The 12,901-nt window shown below is 28.9% G+C and overlaps 1 protein-coding gene across 1 annotated transcript; it reads right to left on the bottom strand.

Annotated features, from left to right (window-relative positions):
- Positions 1–1,946: 1,946 nt before the first annotated feature.
- On the bottom strand, positions 1,947–5,415 carry LOC110662060 (luminal-binding protein 5). Its single transcript, XM_021820929.2, has 8 exons — positions 5,277–5,415; positions 4,485–4,752; positions 4,194–4,408; positions 3,798–4,040; positions 3,213–3,692; positions 2,927–3,081; positions 2,713–2,795; positions 1,947–2,620 (listed from the first exon to the last, which is right to left on the bottom strand). The coding sequence occupies exons 1-8, from the start codon at positions 5,332–5,334 to the stop codon at positions 2,116–2,118; spliced, it is 2,007 nt and encodes a 668-aa protein (XP_021676621.2). The 5' UTR covers positions 5,335–5,415; the 3' UTR covers positions 1,947–2,115.
- Between the last annotated feature and the right edge of the window lie 7,486 nt (positions 5,416–12,901).

Genomic DNA, 12,901 nt, shown 5'->3' with positions numbered 1-12,901 from the left:
TTGATTTGAGGCCGAAGTTCCCCCCCTAACTTTGAGATCCACTTTATGGCCTTGAAGGCTTAGCAACATTAAACTCGAGAAGTGCGACTCTTTTGAGAAGTATACTAAAATTATTTTATTTAGTTTGTTTTGTATTACAGGGGACATTGTTATTAAAAAATACAAAAAATTACTGTTTAATCTTTATATTTTAATAAAATTACTTAGTCATTTGTTTTTAATAATTCACTCTGTTTAGTCCCTCAAGTTAACTAAACTTTTCTATTAGTTTGAGTTCGGATTGAATAGTTAAGATTGAAAAAATAATTTACTTTTAAAATAACTACACCAACAAAAGCGTTAACGGAAGCAACTAAATGGTTTATGGACGGACTTAAAATAAGAAGATTAATGGTGTAATTTTTAAAATAAAGAGAGTAAATTTATTAGTTCTATAATATAAAGATATAAATAATAATTTTTCCTATAAAATATTATTTTAAATATATTTATGAAAAGTTTTTAAATTTTGATATAAAATTTTTAAAGTAGTGAAATAATTTTTTAAAATTTTTATTAATATTAATTTTTTTAAGAAAAAATTTTTCAAATTAATTTTTTAATATATATTTATATAAATATAATTAAATTAGTCTTAAAATGAACTTTACCAAAATGTGAATAGTTGCGTTTTATTAGATTTTTTTTTTCTATTTTTTATTTTATTTTTATTCTTCTAACAATTTTGTATCATCAGTTAAATAAAAAAAAATTGATAATAATTACAGTTTAATTAAAATTACAAATTTTAATCTTAGGATGATATATAATTATAAATTATATAAATCAAAGAAAACTTTTTATTTTCCATTATAACTATAAAAATATGTAATTAATTTTTTATAATAAAAAATTTATGACAATACTTACAATGTAATTAATATTAGGAAAATTAAAAGTCATAGTTATAAATTATATAGAATAAAACTTAATTTATCTCTGTACTTATTTTATTTTTAACTTTTGATTCAATTTAGTCCATAAATTTCAATTTATATCTAATTTAGCTCAAATTTAAAGAAGGTGTAACTCACTCACCACTTTTTTTTTTAAATGTTTTTAAAGTTAATTATTTTTAATTGTTAATTACTTAGTTAATTATTTTTAATCTTAATTAATTAACTATAATTAACTATTTTATATATTTTTACTTTTTCAATATTAATTAATAATATGGAAATAAAAAAATAATATTTTTATATTTTTATTTTTATTTAATTATAATTTTCTAATTTTAAATTAAAAACATGAAAATATAAAAATAATAATTTTTTATTTTAATTATGAAAATATAAAATAATATTTTTATTTAATTAATTATACAATATAAAAATAATATTTTAATATTAAAAAATAAAAAATAATTAAATATTAAGAAAATGACACATGTGATCAGATTGAGCTAATTTGTATTTAAATCAAAATTTGTAGGTTAAATTATACAAAAAATTAAAAATGAACTAAATTAAACATTCCTAATAAGTATAAGAAGTAAAATGAGTTTTCTTCCTAAATTATATAAACCAATATCATATATCAATAGTCATATTTTGTCTCTTATAATATCCAATCAAAATTCTCTCTTAAATCTACTAAATAATATTTTAATAATTATCACATTGGAAAAAGATGATGAACAAATCTTCATTCAATTAAATAATTTATAATATTGATTAGTTGCGTTGTCAAAAGCCTAGTTTGAATCATAATTTCAAGTAAGGCCTTAAAAGTAGAGGGTAATTACAAGAGCCTTATAAGGTTTGCCATAAATATTTGTTGTTCCAAAATTAACACTTCGTATTTTAGTCTGAGTTTTATTAGTGAACAAAGCTTCATATTTTCTATAATATTTTCAGGAGATTTTTTGTCAATCACATAGTTTAAACTTTGATAAACAAACTGAAATGTGTTCCAAAATGAGAAGAAAGAATATAAATTTCCTTTCAGTTGTAACATGGCATACTATACATCTCCAATAATTCAATTTCAAAACTGAACGAAAGGAAAATCACTCCCCTTAATGGTGTTTCCACGTTTTTCTTCCTATGCTATGGTCAAGAAATTAAGCTAAACAATTTAAAGCTCATCATGTGAATCATCATCATCATCTTCTCCACCTGAAGGGCCTCCTGGGGCTCCACCAGACCTCTGATAAACAGCAGTTATGATTGGGTTGCATACAGCCTCTACCTCCTTCAGCTTCTCCTCATAGTCCTCCTTCTCAGCCTTCTGATTGTCGTCTAGCCACTCAAGGGCTTCATTAACTGCTGTCTCAATCTTTTCCTTCTCATCAGATTCTAATTTGTCAGCCAACTTGTCCTTATCGTTGATCTGGTTCTTCATGTTGTAAACATATGTCTCTAAGCTGTTACGGGCATCAATTTTCTCCTTGACTTTCTTGTCTTCCTCTGCAAACTCCTCAGCCTCCCGGACCATCCTGTCAATCTCCTCCTGACTCAGCCTACCCTTGTCATTTGTAATGGTGATTTTCTCAGATTTCCCTGAGGCCTTGTCCTCAGCCTTAACATTTAGGATACCATTGGCATCAACCTCGAACGTCACCTCAATCTGTGGAGTTCCTCTGTTCAAACAAACAAGGCCAATTTAGTTAGCCACACAGAGGCAATGCTCGTGAAGTCATTTTAAGAGATTAAACACAAAATCAACTCAAACCTTGGAGCTGGGGCAATTCCGGTTAAATCAAATTTCCCAAGCAGCCTGCAGTCCTTTGTGAGACTCCTTTCACCCTCGAAGACCTACAAGACAGAAGCAAGTTCACATTGAAATTGTCCGGCCACAGACCCTTGCTCAAATAGATTTTGGATTGGTGAAAGGATATATTTCCTATTATCTACAATGCTTAATAAGTTGACATCCCATAGAATACCTGAATAGTGACAGTTGTTTGTTGATCTTGGTAGGTGGTGAAAACTTGAGACTTCTTAGTTGGAATAACAGTGTTTCTAGGAATCAACTTGGTCATCACTCCACCAACAGTTTCAATGCCAAGAGTGAGTGGAGCAACGTCCAGGAGAAGTATATCTTCGATTGGAAAAAAAATTATGAAACCCAAGTCAGCAAATTTCAAATCTTATTATTTAAAATTTCAAAGCCAGTTTTGGAGGAAAAAGTAACCATGAAAAATTTTCATCACTAGGGTGAGAAAACAATACCTTTGGTTTCGTCACCACCCTCTCCGCTTAGAATCCCTCCTTGAACAGCAGCACCATAAGCAACAGCCTCGTCAGGGTTCACACCCTTGTTGGGCTCCTTCCCATCAAAGTAATCCTTCAGGAGCTGCTGAACCTTTGGAATTCTGGTGCTGCCACCAACAAGAACAATTTCATCAATCTGGTGCTTCTGCAATCCAGCATCCTCCATTGCCTTCTTAACTGGTCCCATGGTCTTTCTGAATAAGTCGTTATTCAACTCTTCAAACCTAGCTCTGGTAAGCGGTTCAGAGAAATCCACACCGTCAAAGAGAGATTCAATCTCGACACGAACTTGATGTTGGCTACTCAAAGCTCTCTTGGCACGTTCACTTTCTCTTCTAAGCTTTCCAAGAGCTCTATTGTCCTTGCTAATGTCCTTTCCATGCTTCTTCTTGATCAACTTGATGAAGTACTCCATGACTCTCTGATCAAAATCCTCACCTATAGGAGAAAAGCCATTGACATTGGTGTTGCAATTCTCCCCCAAAATATTCACTCATAGAATATAACAGCTAAACAAATGTTTTGAATAAGCAAGAATCTCACCTCCCAAATGAGTATCTCCATTTGTGGCAAGAACTTCAAAAACACCATTATCAATTGTCAAAATACTGACATCAAATGTCCCACCACCAAGGTCGAAGACGAGAATGTTCTTTTCACCATCCTTTTTATCTAAACCATAGGCAATGGCTGCTGCAGTTGGTTCATTAATGATTCTTGCAACATTCAAACCAGCAATGACACCGGCATCCTTGGTTGCCTGCCTCTGGGCATCATTGAAATAAGCTGCGCAGTTCACGTAAACAATTTAATATCTATCCTAAAACATATTTCTTACTTTCAAATTTGTAATTCTGCTTAACACGACACAGTTTTTAATCCAATCTACTTTGGTTCTGATATTTCAAATTCATAATTAATTCTAAATACTCATTTTACCTGGTACAGTTACAACGGCATCCTTGATTTTCTTTCCAAGGAATGCTTCAGCTGTCTCCTTCATCTTAGTGAGAATCATGGCACTTATCTCCTCAGGACTGAAAACCTTAGTCTCCCCATCCCTAATCTTGACTTGTACATAAGGCTTTCCGTCCTTGTTCACAATCTTGTATGGAACAAGCTTCATATCCTTCTGAACCTCCTTGTCCTCAAACCTACAGAAAGATCAAGGTTAGAGTTTTGATCCAAATATCAATTATAAGAAACCTAGACAAAGGAGAGATACCATACTTTCTTCCGATAAGTCTCTTTACATCAAAGATAGTCCTTTCGGCATTGACAGCTGCCTGATTCTTGGCAGCCTCACCGATCAATCTCTCAGTATCAGTGAATGCAACCCATGACGGGGTAATTCGATTACCCTGGTCATTGGCTATGATTTCAACATGACCATTTCTGTAAACGCCCACACAAGAGTATGTTGTACCAAGGTCTATGCCAATTACGGTTCCTAGCTTGGTTGCTTCCTCTTTCGCAATGGAAAATGCAAATAAACTCCCTGTTCATTAATTAACCACCGCATTAATACATCTGCTCCAGATTTTTTGCAAGAGCCAACGCTTTGTCAAAACTACTCTAAAAATTACTCTCTAAGAGGAAATGCAAGAAAACATTATCATCATCAATCCATAACTTATCCAGAAAGGGTGAACAGGTCAACATGGCTCCAGTACAGCCTACCTAGCCATGATCACCTCAAAAGTTAACGCTCATCATTGCTATATTCAATTGCTATAAACCAATGATTAAATTATCAGATTTCATGCACGTAAATTCAATTTAAAACTATAACAATAAAATCATTAGTCTCAGTAGGATAATAAACCGTGATAAAGAATATATGCTCAAAATCGCCAGAATTTCATTAATATAATTCAACATGCTAGATAAAACCATCCACATCTTTTTTTTCTCAGGAAAAACTTCAAATTTTCTGTACTTTCCTCCACTTTCTAACCATCCAAACAACAATATATAGCAGACCAAAAAAAACGAGTGAAGCAGGCACAGAGAAACACTAACCGAAGAAAACGATAGCTAGAACGATTAGAGAAGCTCGCCGTCTGAAAGCAAAGGCCATCGCGTAAATCCTTCACTTTCTTCTTCTTCTTCTTCTTCTTCTATGGCCAGGAAATGATTTTGATTTGAGCTTTGTGAGTTGGGATGTTCAGAGAGAGAGCGAGGGGTTTATATACCCACTGGTCATTACCCAACTGTTGCAACCGTAACAATAGGGGCAGGGGTTCCATATTTCGGAATGCGTCATTCTTGCTTACGTGGACCAATTAGATTTCAGAGTGACTCTCATGAGGTCTTACCAGCCAATCAGATTCAAGATCTTGCGTTGGACAAATTCTCACCGTCCTCTCATTTTTCACTTCCAAAATGTCTTGCACGCCATGAAGACCCACTAAGGATGTGTTTGGATCTGTCAATTTAGCCTTACCGTTGAAATTTTTGTTAATTGTGATTGAAATTCGGATCTGACAATTATGAAATTAGTAAATATAAATATATTATTTATAAAATTTTTAAAATTAATTTAAAGTTAAGTTAACATATTTTATTTACAAAAATTTTTAAATAATTAAATAAAATTTTAATTTGTTGAAATTTTTTTTCAATCTATAACCACAAATTTCAAAAAAATATTCATGAATATTTCATACTAATTATTTACTCATACGTTGTGTGATAATAATTTCAAAGTTTTATTTTTAATTTTTATTTAATTTAAATTAAATGAACATTCATTTAAATTTTTTATTTTTTATATATTAATAAAAAAATTCAATTAATATATATATAAATTAATATTTAATTTAAACCAAAATAATTTATCTAATTAAAATAAATGTAAGAGAAATTTTGTCAACAACTATTTTAAGAGATAAAACTGTAATTTTTGGCTCTAAAGATAATTAGTAAAAAATCATTTAACTTATCTGATGGTAGGAAATAATATAAAGGCATTAAGTAAAAAAAAATATATGATTAAGGATTAAGTATCTCTAAAATAAAAAATATAATTTACTAATATATCTGATTAATTATTTTTAATAATTATATAAAAATAAATTTAAAAATTGTATATGAATTAAATATTTTAAAGGGGGCTTTTAATTAATATAACAAATTTTCAGTTTTAAATGATAATAATAAGACTGAAAAAAAATTATAATTAAAAAATAAATTAAAATAATATTTTAAATTCAGTTAAGACAAGATTATCAAGTTAAATATATCTAATTCTAATAAATAAATTTATAATAAAAAATAAAAAAAGTTAAATAAAATTAATAATTTTTTAGATATATATATAAAAGATGGTTCATCTTTTTAATATTATTAATTATATATTTATAATTTTTTACATTAATGTAAACTATAAGCATATATTTTTTTATAAAAATATAGAAAAATTAAAATTTAAAAATTCACATGTGATATATTATATATATATATGTGTGTATCATCACTATTTATAAAAGAAATTATTAATTTCTTTTACAAAATAAAATTTTAATATATATATATATATATATATATATATATATATATATATATATGATTGAAAAAAATTAAAATTACATTTATATTAAATAAATTTCCTTTAATTTTATTTTATATTTAAAATTGAAATAATTATATATTTTAAGATACCCAATAAGTTGAAGTTGAAAGGAAAATTTTATTGTATAGCCATACGACCGGCCATGTTATATGTCAGTGAATGTTGGGTACTAAATGAGTCGTATGTGTCTAAGATAAGAGTTGCAGAGATGAGAATGATAAAGTGGATGAGTGATCATACTATACTAGATAAAGTCTGAAATGAGAGTATTAGAGAAAAGGTAGGAGTGGTGCCAATTTAAGATAACTTGAGAGAAAAGATATTGAGATAGCTTGGTCATGTGAAGCGTAGACATACGGAGGCTCCAATTAGACAAATAGAGCACATTAGGTTAGATGATAGAAATAAAATAAGGGGTAGACCTAAACTGACCTAGAGGATAGTAATACAATATGATCTAGAAGTATTACACATTTCCAAGGATTTAACCCAAAATCGTTTATAGTGGAAAAAGAGAATTCATATAGCCGACTCCAAATTTTTTGGATAAAGGCTTAGTTGAGTTGAGTTATATATTTTAAGATAAAATATAATAAGTTAAGTATTATCTAATACCAACCATTATATTTATAATTAGAAAATAATAAATCAAATGAATTTTTTTAAAAAGTTAGTATTTTTTTCATTACATCATATGTCAAATAATGATGATATTTTAAAATCTTTAGCTTATATATATATATATATATATATATATATATATATATATATATATATATATATACTAAACTTATTTTATATTAAATATATTATATAATTTCAGATAAAATTATTAGATTAAGCATTATCTAATACCAATAATTAAATTTTATAAAAAATAAATTAAAACAAAATTTTTAATATTTTAAAATTTGTAAATTTCAAATATTTTACCTGTAACACCTTCACCTTAGGTTGTCCGTACATCATACTATTCTGATGACTAATATTTGTTTGGACAGTTAGAATATCTGAAATTACACTTAAACTAGGGTGAGGAGACATAAATTGATGAAATAAAGACAAAAAAAAAATTAAGGAAGAATAAAAGAAATGAAATATAACTGGGTTAAAAGAGCCGGGACCACTGCGATGGGTGGCCGTATTAAGTCACTGTATAGACAATTGTTGATCCCAGACCCACGAGGAATCCTTGAAATATTCGGGACTTAATTAAAGGTTTACTGAGGTATAAATGACATTAAAAATATCAAAAAAAATTTAAGAAAATTTATTAATGGGTAAAGATAAAAATAACCCGACAAGCATAACGAAGGGCATTCTGGTCATTTCAACCTCAGAGTTGGATTTTGACATAAATGTCAATTAAAAATGAGAGAGATAAAAATACATAAAATAAATTAAAATAATGAAAAATGCAATTGAAATGGGAAAAGAGAAGAAAGAAAATCAAATATAAATATATGAGTTATTATATGAGTTATTACAAAGCATGATGCAAATATTACATTATTAATATTTTATGCAATTTACCATAGTATATATATATATACATAAGAAGACAAATCCAACCATTCAAGGTCATTTTCATCTTCTTCCTTCTTCAACTCTCCCATGGCCGAAATTCCCTCTCACTAGCTCTCACCATTTTTAAGCTTTTGAGCTTGATTTCCTCCCCTTTCTCACCATATTTTCCATAAATCCCTTCAATAAAAATCATTCCCACACCTTGGGAAGTCTATTAGCAGCCAAGAATTTAAGGGAACTTGAAGTTTTACAAGCTTGGGAATTTCTTGAACAAGGTTAGTGCAAGATTTATCTTACCTCTCTTCTTTAATCATGCTAAGCATGTTGAAATGAGTTGCTATGATAAGAAAATTGAAGAAAATGATGAGTAATTGAGAACCTTAGAATTCGGCAGCCTTGGGAAACATGGGGGTTTGATAAATTCATGTATGTAAATGATGATTAGTGGTGCTGATGAATTCTTGACTATAATGATGATTAATGATGTTGAGTGATGAAGTTACATGCATTATAAATTTGAATTTGCATGAGTATGCTTGACTTTGACACTTTGAGTTAGGGTTTTGACCTAACTATTGGAGATTTTATGTAATTGCTGGAATTTGACTTTGTTGAGATGAGTTGATGATATTTACAAGTGCCATGAATGCTAATTTGTAGTTTGGGAGTTGGAGGAAATGAAATTAGAAGTATACATTTCTTTGTAGGTTTGGGACTTTATAAATCCAGTATGTGTTTTGAGCCATAACTGAATATGTGTTGCTCCAATTAGTATTAAGCCAATTGGAGGTGAAACTAAACCCAAAATACTCTATTTTTCATGAAGAAACTATGCCTAAATTTTGTCCACAAATTGACCTAATTACTATTTCAATCCAGCTAATCATACAATGAATCCAGAAAAACGACCAAATGAACAGTACATATTCATTTGGTCATAACTCCCTCTAGACATATCTAAATGATTTGAATTTTATACCATTGAAAAGCTTAGACATAGTACTACAACTTTCATGAAAAATACAGAATCCAAAAATTCCTCTAACCAAACCAAATTGCTAGTCTAAATTAAGTCACAAAACTGTCCAGAATCATATTGCCTAGAAATTGTTGGACATAGGCTTACTTGACCAGTTTTGAAAAAAAGGCTATAACTTGGTCTACGAAAATTCAAATACAATGAAACTAGTGGCAAAATTTCCACAAGACATAAATATACAATATTGGTGTTTTGACTAAAACTCAGAAATTAAGGAAACTAGGTCAATTGTCTAGGTCAAATTAGTATACAAATTCTAAAAATTGTCTAAGTGACCACTTGACCCTAGAATAGCCTTTTAGTCATATCTACCACTAGTAAACTCCAATTGGGATGATCCATACTGTTCTGGAAACCTAAGAAATAGGGCTCCAACTTTGGTTTAGACACTTTCCTCAAATTGTGAATGTAAGAACCCTAAAAGTTGATTCAAAGCCACTGACCTGAACTGGAATCTTGTTGGCATAGGGTACATGAGTCCAGGCTAATGATTTGACTATAATTAATTTTACAAAACTTGAAAAATTACAATTCAAAATTCTGTGTGACCATAAGACATAGAGAAACAAATTCTATGAAGAACACTAAGCCTAAAAGTGGCTGCAACATGTTCAATTAAATTGATAAAGTGTAACTCTAAAATCTGCCTAGCTAAGGATCCAGAATTAGGAAATGAACTAGTTATGGTTAGTTAACCATAACTTGAGTTCTAGAAATCCAAATGACATGATTCAAAAAGGAAAAACAAAGACAAGACATAGAGGAATAACTTTTATGAAGGAAGTATAGCCAAACAGTGGCCAGAAATTGATCAAATTGATATGTAAAATTAAGACATTAAAACTGAACCTAAAGAAAGGTTCATAAGACAAATTATTTTATGGTAGGATTTTAACCCTAATATTTTGTTAAATACTAAATTACATGAAATAGATATGTGAGACCCACTTTTCCACTACAAATTGATATGAAATTTCTAATAAGAAATTAATAATGCTTGATTGTCTAAAGTAAACATAGGCTTAAATATATAGCTTGATCGATTGGTATACCAATTAGGGACTACAGATAGCAGTACTGCCTACATGAATAATTATTTATTAATAAAATATGTCTGATATGATTATTCTATAAGCTTTATGTCTGCCCGTTGGCCATTGTGCCTAATTTCATTTATGGCTTTAAAAGTCTACCCGTTGGCCTTATGCCTAACATGACAGTTGTATATAGGATAGACATATGATTATCTAACTAGTATACTCCTGTATATCTAGCACTTATAGTCTATTATAAGTTACTTGGGCAATATTATAAAATAATTGAGACTGAAGATAAGAGAAATGAACATAAAAGATCCTGTTAAATATAATTGATTCTAAAGTGCAGAAAATTTATAAATGACTTAGATTTTATGAAACTAAGCATAGAGATATTATTTTTAATTATTTAGTTATTTTTATTTTAAATTATGCACCACTAAGTAATTCGCTTAGCGCGTTAATTTTCGATCCTGTAGGTACCAGAGATCAGATATAGCCATAGCAGAAGCCGCAGCAGTAGTTCTTAGATAGGGCTTCATCCAGATCTATCAGTGTCTGTTAGTCACCTCAGCAATATTTATTTTGGTAGGGCCCATGTTATTAGATTTTGCATTTTGTTTATTGTACATAAGTAGATACAGTGTAACTCATTTAGAACATTGTAAATAAATTATAATTATATTTTGGATTGTAAATAAAGCTTGTGAACTTTTGTATATAAATTTCCATATGAATGAATTATATATTTTTCTTGAAATTACATGAGAATTTGTGAATGAGATGATGTATAAGGAAATGAGTAGTATATGATTATGTTGACAGGTAAATATTGGAACCCGCTAGATGCTAATAAAACAAAGGAGGCTCTGTCCGGGTCTCCATAGAAATAAAAAAAAAAAAATTACTATATGTTTTCTATGAAATTTAAAATTAACAATGGACAAGATAAGATAAGATAGAGTGTTTTGGTATTGAATGTGACACGCTTTGCTCGGCTACACTGTAGACGAGTAAGGGGCGTTACATTATCTTTTTTAAATAAAATTATTATTTTTAATTATACCATGTGTCAATTAATTTTGAATGCAAGTATTAAATTTTTATTAACCATTTTTTAGTTTTTAGCTTATATATTATATAGATCAAGATCTTGTACTCTAAAAATGATTTTAATATTATAGAGTTAAAATTCATTGCACTTGATTTTTAATATTCAATTTTTTTTATATATTTTTTTTCAAGTTGAAATGTTATTTAAGTAAAGATGAGATGATAAATTATGAACTTATATTTTACACCACTGTGCATAACAGTATCAGTGAAAATTATGAAGATTTCCATGAAGAACTTTAGATCACATCCATCCCAACAATTCCACCATGCAACCATAAGTGATGTTTATATGCTATAGCCTATAGCTTACCTTTTCTAAGAACCAGAAAGAAATTAAGGGTAGAGAATTATCAAATGGTTATTAATATATTTCTTTCTCTTTTTCAAATTCTAATTAGTACTCCTAAAACACTGGAAGATCTCTAGTCATTGCATTTGATTCTTTATTTCTTTCTTTTACTCGGTCCATGTCAAAGGTGCTAGTCAAATAAAATGATGAGCAATTAAAGCATTGTAAGAAAAGTGATTCTTTTACTAAACTAATAATAAAAATTGGCAAAAAAAATCAAGAAATTAAGAATTCTAATTTTAAAATTAAGAAATTAAACTTCTTAATTTTTTTTATTTAAATAAAAAATCAATAAATTTAGTCTATAAATTTTAATTTTTGAGTTAAATTAAGCTTAAATTAAAATTTTGTAGACTAATTTAGACAAAAAATTAAAAATAAGTTAAATTAAACTTCTCTAATAAATACAAGGCTTATTTAGGTTTTAAGAAAATATCAGAATATGAAGAAAGGATATGATTTTTTTTTTTTAAATATCATTATTTAGTCTATTGATTATGTTAAAATTAATGATTTAATGCTTGTACTTTTCAGAAATACATGATTTAGTTATTCACATTTAATCCTGCTGACTATTTGATCATTCTGTCCATTTTTATCTAGTTGTATGCGTCTAAGATAAGAGTTGCAGAGATGAGAATGTTAAGGTAGATGAGTGGCCATACTAGACTAGATAAAGTCCGTAATGAGAATATTAGAGAAAATGTAGGAGTGGTACCAATTAAGGATAAGTTGAGAGAAGGGAGATTAAAATGGTTTGGTCATGTGAAGCGTAAATATACAGAGGCTCCAGTTAGATAAGTAGAGCACATTATGTTAGAGGATCGAAAGAAAAAAAGAAGTAAACCTAAATTAACTTGGAAGAGAGTACAATATGACCTAGAAGCATTGTAAATTTCTGAGGATTCAACTCAAAATCGTTTAGAGTGGAGAAAGCAAATTCATATAGCCGACCCCAAATTTCTAGGATAAAGGCTTAGTTGAGTTGAGTTTTAAGGATTATCA

Source organism: Hevea brasiliensis, chromosome 9 (genome assembly GCF_030052815.1).
Source record: "Hevea brasiliensis isolate MT/VB/25A 57/8 chromosome 9, ASM3005281v1, whole genome shotgun sequence".
In the NCBI taxonomy this organism is placed as follows: domain Eukaryota; kingdom Viridiplantae; phylum Streptophyta; class Magnoliopsida; order Malpighiales; family Euphorbiaceae; genus Hevea; species Hevea brasiliensis.
Note: the sequence above shows the minus strand (reverse complement) of the source record. Positions and strands in the feature narration are given on the sequence as shown.

Bases quoted from the DNA above. Each gene is read 5' to 3' on its own strand.
- LOC110662060 (XM_021820929.2), bottom strand. From the start codon at position 5,334: ATGGCCTTTGCTTTCAGACGGCGAGCTTCTCTAATCGTTCTAGCTATC. The intron at 4,753-5,276 runs GTTAGTGTTTCT...ATTAATGAACAG, and splicing joins TCTAGCTATCGTTTTCTTCG to GGAGTTTATTTGCATTTTCC. The intron at 3,693-3,797 runs GTGAGATTCTTG...TTTCTCCTATAG, and splicing joins TGGAGATACTCATTTGGGAG to GTGAGGATTTTGATCAGAGA.